The 16,315-nt window shown below is 51.7% G+C and overlaps 1 protein-coding gene across 2 annotated transcripts; it reads right to left on the bottom strand.

The window, feature by feature from the left end:
- Positions 1-2,733: 2,733 nt before the first annotated feature.
- On the bottom strand, positions 2,734-13,293 carry ankrd50l (ankyrin repeat domain 50-like). Of its 2 annotated transcripts, none has more exons than XM_084689594.1 (4): positions 12,464-13,293; positions 8,865-9,094; positions 4,608-8,247; positions 2,734-4,028 (listed from the first exon to the last, which is right to left on the bottom strand). In XM_084689594.1, the coding sequence occupies exons 1-3, from the start codon at positions 12,880-12,882 to the stop codon at positions 4,619-4,621; spliced, it is 4,278 nt and encodes a 1,425-aa protein (XP_084545720.1). In that variant the 5' UTR covers positions 12,883-13,293; the 3' UTR covers positions 2,734-4,028; positions 4,608-4,618. The 2 variants fall into 2 exon arrangements, with proteins under 2 accessions (XP_084545720.1, XP_084545721.1); XM_084689595.1 differs by having other exon boundaries at positions 4,604-8,247.
- Positions 13,294-16,315: the final 3,022 nt, after the last annotated feature.

Here is a 16,315-nt window from a genome sequence, read left to right on the forward strand (position 1 = left end):
TGCTATGTGTTTCCTAAGATAGTTGTGGATTACCCCCAAGACTTCGGTTTTGTGTGGATACTGAGTTTGCAAACGCCCCGAGGGCTAGCCTACTGAAGCCGTCTGTCTCCCAACGGTTTTCTCTCTCCCCGTTAATCACCACACTACTTTGCTACAGCACTAGCAGCGTGTGAAAACTAAGAAGTTGTACAGGCCAGAATACGCTAGTTTTTATTTAGCCTACTTTACCATGGTTGGAATAATTTATATCTAGTGTATATAAATGTTTCTGAGTTTCATTCGGTTAATATTATTTTAAACATTTACCTAAACTGAAGGATTTCCGTCATCATGTAAAATAAATATTTATCGCTGCATACGCAGTGTGGCTTGAAACGTGTGACCTTTTAATTTGACAATGGGATTCATTTTTGTCGCAGGTTGAAGCCTGTTATTATTCAGACGGTGAAGTGTGAGGTGAGAGCGTGAGAAAAATGTGTGACAGTGGTTCGGCTGCTACGGTTACATGCCTGTGAAAGGGGAAGAACTCATTAGACAAACCGGTCTCACCTGTTGCTACACTTAATGTTTACTGTAATCTTCGTACAGTAGGGCCTTTTTTCAAGGTATTTCACATGACTCCTCTTTCTCGTTCTATCTCCTCTGTCAGTTTTTGTATCCTTAATTTAATTAGGCCCAATATGTAATTTATTGTTCGTAAATAACTTTTCTCTGCACTCTGCCACCAATGGATGGCCTCCATAATGGTTTGATATTCAGTTTAGTTGATGAATTATGTACGAATTGAGTTCACCAAACCCTGATTGACCGTCAATAGTTACATAAACCACGTGATGTGCTGTCTGACACTTTATACGTGTTATATACCCTATTCTACCCGATAGGCATATCGTAAGTTGCCTTTTCAAATACACATAAAAAAGTCATCTGTATGCATTAGATGCCAATCTGAATGATTCATGTCTAGCTTCCCAGTGGGTGCACGCACACACACACACATATATATACACACACACACACACAAACACACAAAGATCAAACACAGCCTCCCAGCGAGAAATTCCCTGCAATAAACATTTCAGTACTCTATCTCAAATTCAGACTTTATAGCCTAGAATTTAAAGTGCAATGATTGCACTTTATCTGCCACACCATGACAATCACTGTCTGCGGGGTAGGGAGGGAAACAGATTTACAGGAAATGGGAGATGCACCAATTTGCCCCAGGGGGCCTGTGAAGTCCTTCTGTGGAGAAGTGGCAGGCAGTTCCCAGAGGCCTGTGTGTAACCCTCCTCAGCACACAGCAGCCTCTGGTTCCTGCCACCTCACATCCTAACTGACAACTCAACAGCATCGCTCGTACAATATTTGCTTCTCACTCCCATATAGACTTGAGAAAATGGGTTTTGAAGTGTGTGTGTGAGTGTATAATGGACTAGTTCTCCTCGCCTTCCTACACGCAAAGGAGTGGAGTTGGCATGTCTGGAGTCGAGTGGAAAGCAGCACGTGTTCCCCCTTGTCTAGTTGTCGGCGTAAATCACATAATATGTGTGTGTGTGTGCGTTTTAATGAGAATAAGTAGGAGCATGTGTATGCGTCAGCATGTTTACAGTAGGTACAGTGAGTGGGCGACGGGGGTGGGTGCCTTCGTAAAAGGAACTCGCCGAAGGGGATTTGGATGAGCTGTGAGGAGAGCGGTTGAAACAGGGTCATAAAGTAGCAGCAGCTTCACAGTGGGTTGCTCCCAGACTCGCCGACTTCAGCTAATAAGGGCCGAGGACACAGAAAGGGGCTGTTGTGGTGAGGAACGCCTGACGTTTTCACATGTACACAAACAGAGCTGCTATTCTGCCTGCAGCCTTCATGCAACTACACTGTCTGAGGTCTGGAGCTGGGGGGGAAGTCATGTCTATACAGTCAAACACTGCTCCTGGCTGTCACGGTCTTGCAGCAGAAAATCTAAGTGATGCTGGTGGAAGACACAGCCATGTTTGTTGCTGTTTTTAGGTTCCTATTCTCATTGAATAATTGAAGTGGCCAATTTGTGTTGATGTGGGATTTGTAGTTTGTCTCTCATGTTCACCTCAGAAGTGAGGACAGTCCTCTCTCCTACCCCCCCCCCCCCCACACACACACACACATGGACAGGGAGGCCAGTTCCTGTAACAGTTAGAATCAATCCTCTTCTTGACAGTCTGGCACCAGTCACGCCATCGAATCAGCCCAGCTCTCCTCTCCATCCCTCTCATGTCTCCTCCCTCTGACACAGTCCTGAGGTTGGGGGACGGGTGGGTCTGGATGGGGGGGTCTGGATGGGGGGGTCTGGATGGGGGGGTCAGGGGGGTCTGGATGGGGGGGTCTGGACGGGGGGGTCTGGATGGGGGGGTCTGGATGGGGGGGTCTGGATGGGGGGGTCAGGGGGGTCTGGATGGGGGGGTCTGGACGGGGGGGTCTGGATGGGGGGGTCTGGATGGGGGGGTCTGGATGGGGGGGACAGGGGGGTCTGGGTTCCTGCCTCCTGTCTGTGCAGCTGGTCTGGGAGCTAGCCCCGTCTCTCCTTTCATCTCTGCCAGGGTGACGCACACGCGCTATCTATAACACCTACAGCTTTTTCCACAGGTGCAAGTAGCTTGATGCAAACACACACGCTCACTAACAAGCTGAAAACCCTCTCATATTCCACACACACCCAAAGTGTAACTCCATCAGAAATAATTGGTCACAACGTCAGTATTAAACATAAGTTATGGCTCCATCTGCCATTTTAATTAAAGAATTCCATTAAATATTAACAAGTGAAAAATAACAGCAAAAAATTAAGCACTTAGGTCAGACATGGGGTTTAAAGTTATGACGATGCACTTATACCTCCCTCTTCTCAATGTATCTTAGGAATTTATGGTCCAAGTCATAATGCTTCCATTCCAACCCATCTCTGTCACACTGCAGACTGTGTGCTGGTGCATTTAGCGCCTGCATCTTTTATGGTTTACGTTGTAAACCCAGAGTTCAGACGTGGTCATTGATTACAGGTCAGGTTTTCGCAGGCTGGTTTTCGGTTGACTGTTTTTGATTGGCTGGAAGCCAAAGATAAATGTTGACACAGCCTAAACTTATGAAAGCAACAAACATCATATGTTCAGGGTCCAAATACAAGATACTCAAAGGTTTGATAAAGGTCAAGGCCACAAATTAGAACTAATACTAGGATAATAATAGTTTTAAAAAGTCCCAATCATTTCAAAAAGCAGTTCTTACAAATCCAATTTGAAGAGTTTTGCAGTGTTCCAGTTTGATCGTTCAGTGAGAGCCCTTTTAGAACAATCTGTTACAGCTCTTCAAATGTCTGCGAGACACAATCATGTAGAAAAGTTTTCCTTTTGTTGAGAAATAAGTAGTTTTCCGGGTTTACCATCAAACTTCCGCTGTGAAGCCAGGCCGGGTCATGTGAATTGAGAAACAATACACAAAGGTGACAAAATAATGGGTTTTCTTTGACAGGGGAAAAGCGAGTATCATGGGGTTGTCAAACAGTCTGTGGCTGGCTACTGTTCCAACACTCTCAGGAGGGAGGACGGGTGCTGTGGGCGACATCACCACTCCCCTTCACTTGTTCATGGACACAATGCCAACACACCACTGCAGACAACAGACTCTCTGTGTGTCTGTGAGTCTGTCAGTCTGTTGTGTTTGACTGATCGAGGGAGGGAAAGGGTTGTCTCCAAAAAGTGTGCATATAAAAAGCTTGGTGTGTGTGTGTGTGTGTGTCTGTGATTGAGTATGGGATGTGTGTGTGTGTGTGTGTGTGTAAGCATATGTCTGCTGACAGCTGCCCGGCACACAAACCAGGCAGAGGAAGGAAGCTGAAATGTAAACAGCTGTGATGTCTTTGAGTTCCTCTATTCTTCCTCTGGTCTGCTCAGGGAGTACAGGGTGGGGTGGACTGAGAGATCCCTTCCTCTCTCATCTGCCCCTGAAGAGCGATTATCCATGCCCCAAATGGCCCCTTGAACTCCAAAATGTCCACCCTAAGACAAGAGAAGGCTGTTATTAAGATTCCAGCGGGTTTTCCCAAACATACCACCGCCACGGACACTCTTTTAGGGGTCACTGCCACCCCAGGACAAACTGTCAAATATGAGTGATGTTGAAACTAAAAAAGTGAAAAGTTGCACATTGGTCTGTCTGTGTCTGGAATACAAATACAGGGTTTGGAATAACAGAGACTATCGTCTTTCTGAACAGACAGCTGTCTTTCAAGACATGCAGATTTTTTAAGAGCCCAATTTGTACAAAGGCAAACATAAAAGTTTGATGTCAATTCTACATGTTTACACTTACTGCTTGGTAAAGTCATGAATTTTCGGAATTAATGCTTGATTGAGAATTCACTGTTCATTTTCTTTTTGCGCATTACAAGCCAAAGTCATACCGTGTAAAGCTTTGTTAACAGTTTTATAGGATTTTTAATGCAAAATCATTGTGACTCATTGTTACTGTACCCTCCCTGTAAGTACCTAACCATTTAAAAAATCCTGCTGAAGGAAGAAAATTAAAACGATGTTGACTGGATTATAAAAAGGTCTAGATCACAGCTACTCACTCACAGGTTCTGGGGTCACAATGGAGTTTCTCTCTTGTATAAGACTGAGCTGGTGGGGCCTTCAAACTGCAGCTTGATGGCCTGCTTCAGGTTGAGCTGTGGATCCATAGTGGTCATGGTAACCATGGCGTCCTCCAGCAAGGCATTGGAAGGTGACATGTCAGAGTTCAAGCTGAAAGGAGGAGGACAGACGCTCTTCTGCGGCTCGTCCCAGGCCTCGCCCTGGTGTGGGCTCTGGAGCTGGAGGGGGTATCCCAGCGGAGGGCTTTCCCTGATCTTGGAGGCCCTCACTGGACCATCGTGTCCAGGCATCACCCCGAGAGAGGCCATGACCGAGTTCCACTTGCCTGCTCCGAACTGAGCCCTTTCCTCCTTGATGAACTGAGCCCTTTCCTCCTTGATGAAAGTGCCGGTTTGAGGCTTCAGCTTGTTGGGATAGTCGAAGCACGGCAGGAAGCCTTTCTGGAGCGCGTCGGAGTTCTTGTCGGGCTGGTGAACCGAGGCGCTGACGGTGCAGCGGCTGGGGGGAGGGCTGGCCTTGGGGGGCTGAGCCCTCCGGCTGCTGCCGTGAAGGCTTCCGGCGGCGGAGCCCGGGGGAGGGAGGGTGGAGGGCCGACTCCGGCTGCGGGGCAGCGAGTGCTGCTGGATCTGCTGGGTGAAGCTCACGCTGTCCGCCGGCACCGTCTGCACCGTGGCCTGGGAGTGTCCGGTGGAGGTGGAGGTCTGGGAGCTCTGGATGGAGTGGAAGCGCTCGGTGGAGGAGCCCGGGGAGGACGCGGAGGACAAGGAGGCGCCCGCTCCTCCTCCGTTCTGCACGGGCGCTGCCGTGCCCGGGTCGCCTCCGTTGCTCCCCGATCCGGCCAAGGGCCGGGTCTTTGCGGCGGGCCACTGCGGCGACGGCAGGGGGCCCGTGAACGGCTTGGCGCCGTAACTCTCCAGCAGCCGTACGATGGTGGAATGTCCCCGCTTCCCTGCCACTTTGACGGGACTGCGTCCGTAATTGTCGACGTGGTCGGGGTTGGCCCCGCGCTCCAGCAGCATGGCGACGATGTTGGCGTGGCCTTCCTGTGCCGCGATCGACAGCGCCGTGGCGGCTTGGCGCCGGCAGGCCAGATCCACGTCGGTCCCACGGGTCTCCAGGAGCAGGCGGCCCACCTCCGCATGCCCCCTCCAGGCGACCGAGTGCAGGGGGGTCCGGCCCTCCGTGTCCTGGGCGTTGGGGTCGGCCCCGCGCCTCAGAAGCAGCCCCACGGCGTCCACGTCGCCCTGCCAGGAGGCGGCGTGCAGAGCCGTGCGGCCCTCGGCGTCCCGGGACTCCAGGGGAACCCCTCCTTTCTCAATGAGCAGAGCCGCCATGTCCAGACGGTTCTCCAACACCAGCAGGTAGAGGAGGGGACGTCCTTCTGCGTCTCGCACGTCCGTGTCGGTGCCCCGCCTCATCAGCAGCTCCGCCGCCTCCGCGTGGCCCTCCAGAGCCGCCGCGCTCAGGGCGGAGTGTCCGTCGTACGCCCGGTGGTCGATGGGCGAGCGGCGGTCCAGGAGGAGCCTGGCCGTGCCGCAGTGGCCCTCCTGCGCCGCCAGGATGAGCGGCGTGCGTCCCTCCATGTCCATCTCGCCCACCCTCGCCGTGCTGCCCCGCTCCGTCAGCGCGGCGCACACCGCCCGGTGGCCCTCGCAGGCCGCGGCGTGCAGCGGCGTCCAGCCCATATCGTCTTTGTGGTTCTCGTCCAGCCCTCGATCCAGCAGGGCGCACACCACCTCCAGGCTCCCGCGTGCCGCCGCCAGGCTGAGCGCCGTCCGGCCTTCCCCGTCGATGCCGTCCACGGCCGCCCCCCAGAACAGGATACGCCCCACAGTGGCGGCGTGACCCATGGCGGCTGCGGCTAGCAGCGGAGTCACGGCGGAGGCGTGGGGTCCGGCGCTCTCGTCCACGTCCGCCCCCGCCTCCAGGAGCAGCTCCACCACCTCCTCATGGCCCTCGTAGGCCGCTAGCAGAAGGGGCGTCATGCTGTCGCGGTCCCTGTGACCCGGGTTGGCCCCACGCTCCAACAGCAAGCTCGCCACCTCCCCGTAACCTTTGACCCCGGCAGCTGTGGGCACGCAGAGAGCGGCCACCGAGAGGGCGGTGCGGCCGTCATCGTCCGCCAGGCGCACGTCCGCCCCGTGGTCCAGCAGGATCTCCACCGCCTCCCGGTGACCCATGTAGGCGGCCGCGATCAGCGGCGTGCGGCCCTCGCGGTCCGCCACGTCCACCTGTGCCCCGTAATCCAGCAGCGTCAGCAGGATCTCCTCGTGGCCTCCCCACGCCGCCGCCCTGAGCGCGGTGCGGCCCTCCACGTCACACCCGTCCACGTTGGCCCCGGCGTCCAGCAGGAGGTGCACCGCCTCGGCGTGGCCGCCCCACGCCGCCGAGCGCAGCGCCGTCCAACCCTCGCTGTCCGCGTGCTCCAGCACCCTGATCGACGTCTTCAGGTCCTGGTCCCGAGCCCAGTCCAGGACGACCGTCAGGGCCCGGACGTGGCCCTGCCGAGCAGCCAGGGTCAGAGGCGTCTGCCCCTGGTGGTCACTAATCAACGGGTCCGCCCCCCTGGACAGCAGCAGGCGGACCACGTCTGCCGAGCCGGCGTGCGCCGCGCTGGCTAGGAGCGTCCGTCCGTCCAGGGGGTCGGTCCTGTTGACACTGACCCCGCTGTCCAGCAACACCCTCACAGAGTCCTGCCTCTCCAGAGCCCGTCGCACGATGGTGCCCCCTCCCCCCGCGCAGTGTATGCCCACACTGGGGCTTCCGTCCGGGGGGCACGAAGGAGGAAATACCCCACTTTTCATCAGCAGCTGGAGGACGTCCTGTCGGACCAGGACGGGGGGTACGGAGGCAGGGGAGGGGATGCCGAGCCTGGGGGAAATAGGGTGCTCCCTCGGGATAACGTTGGGGGCGAGAGGGGGCACTCCTGTCCACAGCATCCACAAAGCCAAGAGACAAGTGTTGTCCTTATGCATTCCTGAGTTGATGAGGTGAGTTCCTAGCTGGCAGGTGTCCTCTGTGTTCAGGGACCGGCTCCTCAGAGTGAGAGCCATGGCCAGCATGATGTGACCCTCTGCTACACTACACAAGTATTTCTGAGTACAGTACTTGACGTCCGTCAGCCACTGTGCGAAGCTGGCGTGGAACAGCAGCTTACTTCCCCCTGGGCCGTCGATAAGGAGCGTGGAGAGGGTCTGGAGCTTCCTGTGGAAGTCCTGAACGGTGAGGGAGGTGTCCTGGCTCCAGACTGCCGTGAAGAGCTGCTGGGGGGTGACGGGGCGCGCGGAGGCCAGCAGGACGTTGAGGAGGGGGCGCACCTGGAGGAACAGGCCCCGGGGGAACAGCCTCTGGCACAGCCAGAGGTAGAGGCCGTTGAGGGTTCCCGGGATGTCGCGGATCTCCCTGAGGCCCACCAGGGCCCCCGCCACGCCGTCCAGGACGCGCTCCAGAAACAGGAAGCAGCCGCCGCTCTTGATGTGCAGCAGGTTGAGCATGTCGGCCGTCTCGGGGGTGAGCTGGCGCCGCAGGGAGCCCTCCTGGTCCAGCCGCCGCAGGATGTACTGCTGCACGTCGCGGACCGGAGGAGGCTTGCGGAGGTCGTCCAGGCACAGTTTGCGAAAACCTGGCGAGGAAAGAAAGGGAAATGTGAGAGGGGAGGATGGGCACGGCAGAGTGCTTTAAGAATACCTGCTTTACATTTTTGTGTTATGTAAAAAATACAAAAACACAAACATTTGCTACAAGCAGTACTGGTTACTGTATCTGATGTCTTCCCTGCCACCCACTGCATTAGACTGCACTGGAGGATTATAATTGTCTGTGTAAACCCACTGAGTTTCATTTGGTATCTTTCTAAATAGTCTTTTTTTAATTAAAAAGAGAGGTAACCTTTCCCCAATACTGAAAGTAATAAGTGAAAAGATAAAACGGAAAATATCTTAATTAAGTCTTTGGAGTACCTTGAAAACACAATTATATTAACAGGGGGAAATAAACTGCCTGAGCAATTTTGATATCCACAAAACACATCCATAGCACATTTTTCCAAACAGTACAGATAAGATAATGCTCTCCGGGGATGAAATGGTGTAACTATGTTTCATGTTTGTAATAAACAGCTCTGCAGAATAACGCCGTCGGCCAAAAACCCGGGAGGTGGACGAACGCCCGCAGAAATACCACCGTTTCCCACCGAGAGCAAAAACGATGTCGTAAACGAAGACCTGATCCCAGATGTACCTGAGAACATCTTGCAGACGGCTTTATTCTGGCGCCGTACAGAGCACACCAGGAGCAGCCAGCTGGGGAGGAGGTGCTGGTAGGAGGCCAGGAGCTCCGCCACGGAGCCCACCTTCCCAGGAGCCTCCGCGCTAACGGCCCCGTCCCCGCAACCACAGTCCAGGGCGTCCACCACCACGAACACGGTCTGGGCCGGAGGAGGGAGGTCCAACAGGGGCCCCAGCACTGCCCTGGGGAGAGAGAGCAGGGTTAGGAGGGTAGAGGCAGGTCCTGGGGAGAGAGAGCAGGGTTAGGAGGGTAGAGGCACTGCCCTGGGGAGAGAGAGCAGGGTTAGGAGATAGAGGCAGGTCCTGGGGAGAGAGAGCAGGGTTAGGAGGGTAGAGGCAGGTCCTGGGGAGAGAGAGCAGGGTTAGGAGGGTAGAGGCACTGCCCTGGGGAGAGAGAAAAGAAGAAGGAAGGAGGCTGAGAGCAAACAGATACAAAGTGGGACAACAGATACAAAGAGGGCAAACATATACAAAGAGTGACAAACTAGGAGAGAATAAGTTGGTGTGTGCTGACCGGAATGTTGCCGGCGTTGCGTCATGTATGGGAAAAGGATTCGCTGTGGAGGAGGCAAACCTAATTACATCAGTCCCTGTCTGAACAGTGCAAGAGCTTGACTGACAAGGCTGGTGATGAAATGCACACCAAAAAGGAAACGCGGTATCGCCGACGCCGTTTAGCCCAATGTGTCATGAGTGTGAATATGTGACTGAATAGGTGAGTTATTCCTCTAGATATTACTGCCCCGTTCACCGGAGTGCGGCTGTTTGAACCCATCCTGCTCAAACAAGCCTTTCCAACCCCCAGAGCCCTACAGCCTCCCGCCTCCTCTCTCCTCTCACAGAATAGGCTGGAGTGGAGTGATTGACTGGTGACTCAGGGCTGAAGAAGGTTTGGGCTTTCCTGTTCCTCCCTAGGTACACAGACACACACAGCACGGAAGCTCTCACACACACACACACACACACACACACAGACACACAGACACACACAGTATGGAAGCTCTCTCACACACACACACACACACACACACACACAGACACACACAGTACAGAAGCTCTCTCACACACACACACACACACACACACACACACAGACACACACAGTACAGAAGCTCTCACACACACACAGACACACACACACACACACAGTATGGAAGCTCTCACACACACACAAATACAGTGTTGAGCACCATTACACAGCACAGCAAAAATGAAAGTAGCTGAAAAGTAGAGGAAAGGTGGTAACACAGTTGATAAACTCAACCAATCAAAGACACTGAGGCTTTCCCTAATCAATATAATGATCCTAATCACAATTCTAAAAAGTGTTTCCCTGTGATTCTCTTTTCTCTGTCAGGGATGACTTGTGACTGATTTCTCAGTGCCTGCTTTGTACACACAGCCAATCAAAACAAATGACAACCATTGCAGGATTTATTTACACGAAATCCCTTCGCATGAATGAGATTGTTTCTTCTGCTGTGTTTCAGCATTCTGTTTCACAGATACTGCAGTTCACATAGAACCATTCCTGTTGGTGCCTGTAGGTCAAGATATCTGAGGAGAAAATCTATCAAAGTATAGCTAACACAACTTTCGCAACATGAAATCTGAGAGCTTACAGACAGATTAAGCCTTTTACCACGTTTATCAACGTGCATGTTTGTGTTTAGAACGAAACATGGAAGGCTTCTCTTTCACTCAATTCAAACTTTAAAAGGCAAAACTTTACAGAGGAAACAAAGATGTATCCATTATATTTCACATGCCTCTGGACTAATTAATTACTCAAGACCGCTTTTAAAACAACACCCTTGTCTTGGGCTTCATGGAAAAGCACTAAGTGCACTTTAAGAGTGGATTCAAACCTCCGGTCTGGGCCGCGGTCCAGAGCGTGTCTAGGTGCTGGGCTTATCACTTGTGTTGTGTGCTTTGGTAATGAGACAGAGTGGACACACCCTACCTGCCCACACGCTCCTAGCGTTGAGAGGAGGGTGAAGAGCCCTGTCATTGACTCACCGTGCCTCCTGCCCCATCCTGCCCTCGTGAGCCGCAAGTACACTTTGACCTTTGAACCCCCGCCTACACACACAGGGGCTCTACTGTGATTGGACGCGGATGTGGATAACGGAACTACAGAACAACTTTGCCTCCACAGACATAATCTCGATCCAAGCAATACATATCAAAACGAGCGCACTTAAAGAAAGCGTTAGCAGAGAATGGTCCTGTGGTTTTAGAAACTGACGCCAGCGTGCGATGGCCTCCCCTGCCTGGACGACAGCGAGGGGGGGCCAGACTTATTCTAAGTCCTCAGAGGAAGCATCCTTTGAGCCGTTGTACGTACCCCCCCCCCCCCCCCCCGTACAATAAACAACCCTTGTTAAACGTGAATGATAGTGTTTACCAACGTTAATGACTCTCTGTCTACAGCCATCTGTTTATAGCTGCGGAGCCCCCTGTACGGCCCTTTCAACGCTGGCTCCAAACTAATGTTTCATCTGTGTGTTGACCACTGTTCACACGGCAGTGTCTCAACCGCAACCACTTTCCCCCACTGCCGCTGAAACCACACAGCTCCCAGCAAGAGGGCTGGCTGGAGGACCATGTGGAATGTAGCCTTGTATTTCACACCAGGGATTAGCAAACACAGAAGGGGAGTGTGAGGGTCTACAACGCTTCGCAGAGTAAACACAACAAGAGTGAGAGAGAGAGAGAGAGAGAGAGAGAGAGAGAGAGAGGGGAAGAGAGAGAGAGAGAGAGAGAGAGAGAGAGAGAGAGACAGAGAGAGAGACAGAGAGAGAGGGAGGAAGAAAGAGAGAGAGAAGGAGAGAGAGAGACAGAGAGAGGGAGGGAGAGAGACAGAGAGAGAGAGAGATGGAGAGAGAGGAAGAGAGAGAGAGGGAGAGAGAGAGGGACCTCGTGAGACCAGCGACTTCGCTGAATGGTACGGAGTCGGCCGCGGGACACATTGTTCACGTCTTTGTCCTTTTCTCTCCTCTCGCGCTCTGAAAGGGCCATGTCGTAAATAGCATTGTGGTGTTCAATCAGACTGGAGGCCTATTGTAAGTGTGCTGAATGGCTTGTATTATAAGGGGAGAAATAAATAAATATAGAAGCCAAGGAAATGGGACAATCGCTGGCTTTTTCCTGTATGTGTCCGTCCTGGCTGTCTTTGTTGGTCTGAGAGCCACATGGGCTTGAAGTTTGTTGAATAGAGCGGATATAAAATCTGTTAATCGATTAGTGCTGACTCCAAACACCTGGAGACTAACAAGGCTGCTTTGATGACAGCCGTACGAATCTGTTGCCAGGTCTCTGCTCAAGCACATCTGTTTGCATCGACCGCTGTGTCGGGTGAGAGCAACTCTTCCACCCGCTGCGTGACAGCGCTACCTCTGAGGTGTATTCATCTGTCCATCACTAAGCACCACGGTAAAAACAACCCTGAAAATCGCTTCAGTGAAAGCCGGGTTCCACCAAAAGCACTCAGGATGAAAAAAAAGGATGAAAGAAGAGAGTACGGTAGAAAGACAGCAAATAGGCACAAACCTTTTAAAGGTGTCGTCGGGGTCCCTCTGGCAGTGCAGGGGCTCCAGAGCCGAAGCCAGGCCGGCGTGGCCCAGGGCGTCCCTGTAGGCCGGAGGGAGGAGCGGCGAGGCCCGCAGCTGCTCCACCAGCCCCAGGACGAACCTCCACAACGCCACGCTCTGCTGGTCCTCCCACTGGCAGAAGTGGGAAGCCAGGCAGCGGGACGCCAAGCCGGCCCCGCGACCCGCCTCCGAGGTGGGCCAGACAGCCTCGGTGCACAGGGCCGTCTTCCCAGCACCGGGGCCGCCGGTCACCAGCACCCCTGGGGGGCGGCCCGGGGTCGAGCGGCTCTCCAGGCAGTGCCGGAGCTTGTCCAGGGCCCATTCCCTGCAGTAGAAGCGCCGCCCCCGGAGCAGGCTGGTGCTGCCACCTCCACTCATCGGGCCCTCGCTCAGCGACCGCTGGGACACGACAACACGCCAGAGGCCGGGGCGCCGCTGCCCATGCTCCGCCCCAACGCCTCTGTCTTCCGATCCGACGTTTTGTGGGGGGGGGGGTTCGCCGACTTTGGAAGACCCGCAGCCCTGGAGACGAGAGTGTGCCCTCCTTGATCGTGAAACCCGGGAACTGCTGAGTCGAGCTCCTCTTAGAGTTAGTGTTTCTCCAGGTGTCCAATCAGAGCCTCGGGGTCAGGGGTTAGTCCGAGGGTGAGAGGTTATGGAGACTCGTCTCTCTTCTCACACAGGTGCTTCCAGTCAGCTAGAGTGCCTCTGTCATCTTGACCTTGTCCTCGGGTTAGACATACCGCACAAAAGAGCAGGTCCACGAGTTGAGCTGCCACACGCCTACTGACTCATACACACTGCCGACACTACTCAGCCTGAGAAGGAGAGAGAGAGACACAGAGAGACAGAGAGAGAGAGAGAGAGAGAGAGAGAGAGAGAGAGAGAGAGAGAGAGAGAGAGAGAGAGGGATTAGAGGGAGAATGTTTCTCTTTTCCTAGAGATAATAAACTGCTTGTTTTATCTCTCTCCTTACTCCCTGCATCCCAAGACTGTAAGTGATTCTTGCTCGTTTCTCTCTTCCAGTTTGCCTTTAAGTTTCTTCCTTCTCACAGTCCCTCCGTTCTGTCCAAATGGAATTCCCTCCTCTTTCACACTCCCTCCCTCCCTCCCTCTCAGCTGCTCTCCGGTTTTTCTCGTCCTCCTTTCCTCCTCCCCTCGATTTCTTAGCATGTCAGGACATGCACAACAGCAGATAGGCATTTAAACTGAGAGAGAGAGAGACAGAGAGAGAGACAGAGAGAGAGACAGACAGAGACAGAGAGAGAGAGAGAGAGAGAGAGAGAGAGAGAGAGAGAGAGAGAGAGAGAGAGAGAGAGAGAGAGAGAGAGAGAGAGAGAGAGAGAGAGAGAGAGGCAGCAATACTGCTTGTGAGATAGAGAGAGAGCGCGTGAGAGAGAGAACATATGGAGTGTAAGGGATTCAAAACAGAAGGTTTGAGAAGGAGGGTCTGGAGTCAAAGACAAAATGTTTGGAATCAAAGTTAATCCACAAAAGCATGCCACAAACGAGGCTTTGGCGCTTCTTCTTTGGGACCTGATATAATAGTGTGTATGAGCTGACCTGTTTAAATATGCTTAATGGTGTCATTACCAACCAGATGTGCTAAACCTGTGCCTTGCATTACTGCATGGTGGGGTAAAGCTGCAGAACCCGGGGCTCTTTCTCAGCTGCTGACGAAGGCACTTGCTCACCGTGTAGCATAAAAAGAGGCTGACTGTGCTGTAATTTCGTCTACTAAAAGCAAGTCGGTTCGAGCCGTTTGAACAAGCGTGCGCAAGACGCAATAGAGTGATCGAGTGATTTCACACAGTCGGCTATTCAAGCTGACACCTTGGACTGGTCTGTGCCATTTGTGGAAAGGTTAACTGGTAGGTGACAGGCTGTAAATTAGCCCCATGTATCACTTGCCCTTCTATCCATCAAACTAAATCAATCGATAAAAGACACGTTACCAATCAAGTATTGAAACGCAGAGTTGGGGCCGAGGGACTCTGGAGTGAATACCGCAAATTTTTGGGATTACTGAAAAGAGGCTTCTGAAGAGCCGAGACTGATAGTCGCCCGACATTCTTGTCGTTTCTCTTGCCCTTTACACGACCCTGCTATTTCTAGTGTTCGTTTCTCTCTGGCGTGTTAACGACACCGCACTCCTGTTCAACTGAGGTAAAGGATGGACACCACAAATAGATTTCGGCTGAACACGTCTCGCTTATCTCATTTACATATTTGTGATCCACCTCAGATATTTCGAGCCAAAAACCGTGCATATCATGTTAACTGTCTTTGACACCAGTATAGTAATACATGTCACAAGCTACTTATTTCGAGATACATTATTATTAAACTGAATTACTTGTAGTATGACAATGCATTGGTCTCAAGCAAAAGTTGCGCCTACGGTACTATCCGAGGGAAATATCCCAGCTTGCATTGAATTTCACAGGCGGGCTACAGGTGCTACATTAAGTGCTGACATAGCGATGGCCAGAACAGTTCAAACGAACTGCAACAATACGCTACAATGTTAGAAATCCTAATTAAAAGGTGAAACCTTGACAGAAAATGTGAGTACCTTAATAATAGGCTTGCTTCTCGGAACCGTGGAGACAATCTATTGTATTGAAGCGCGTGGAGAAGCAGTTCCGTACACCTTCTTCGGTTTTTCCGAAACATTCCACGAGCGTTCGGTTAAATGACGCGCTACATTTGTGTTGAATTAGGTTATAGGCTGTTTCAAAAAGTAGTCTACGTGCATGCTATAACATATTCCTTCGCCCTCTTCGACAACCTTACTCGTATGTTATAGTGTCATAGATACGTACAACAGTTCCCCCTGTTGAAAAGAAAGCCGCTGGACAAATCATACACATGTAGCCTATTTCCCTGTATTGTTTTGGAGAATACCAACTGTCAATTTAAATGACCATATTCGTGAAGTAACAAAATGCGTTTTTGTTTGTTCGTATATTTTCAGGTGTGTTTGGATGCCCCCGTGCGTGCGGGTTCATGGCATCCACTGCTCTGCCCTCCTCCCGGCTCTTTAACCATGTAAAAATACCCAGATTATGTCACACAAGGAAATCCTCTGTTTTTTTTCTGTCCGTGTGAGAGAGACAGGATGTCAGGCATGAATAGAGAGATCCGTGGAATGGAAAGATTACCCCCAGTCTTCCTACACTTACAAAGGCAAACACACAAATGATTGGGGGTAATTGTGAGTTCCAAATAGGCTACACTTAAACCAACAATGACCCAAACCTCAATATATAATGTATACGGTATACCTACCTAGACGATTTGGACTTCCAACCAGTTATATGTTGTGTTCTAGTGTTGTGCCTTAACATTTATTTATGTATTTATACATCTATGATTCATCAACAACAGCTCTGCCAGAGAAATAGATGTAGGAGCAGTTCACATAAAGTCTTTGCTCATTTGCATAGTGTCCATTTGAGCAGTTCGATATATTTTTATGTATCTGCCTTGGGTCTTGTTCCAGCCTGTTGATGTACTGTTCTGGAGTGAGCTTGGGTATTTTAGAAGGATGATTTTAAGGATTTCTGACAATGAAATGCAATGGTGTTCTAGGAGAGCTCAAGATGGGCTTTCATCCTCCATAAAACATTTTGATTTCATTAAAATTCTGTTTGTTATATTAAACTTTTTTTTTTTTTTTTTACAAAAAATCTGAACTCTTCAGTATATCTTAACTTTGCCTTCAAAGCTCCCTTGTTTTCGAGGACAAAGGAACTCGGTCATGAAATGGATGAAGCCTATACTCTGAAAAGTGTGATACTATATGTTA

The sequence above is a fragment of the Hypomesus nipponensis genome, chromosome 23, assembly GCF_054491055.1.
Source record: "Hypomesus nipponensis isolate SF chromosome 23, ASM5449105v1, whole genome shotgun sequence".
NCBI lineage: Eukaryota > Metazoa > Chordata > Actinopteri > Osmeriformes > Osmeridae > Hypomesus > Hypomesus nipponensis.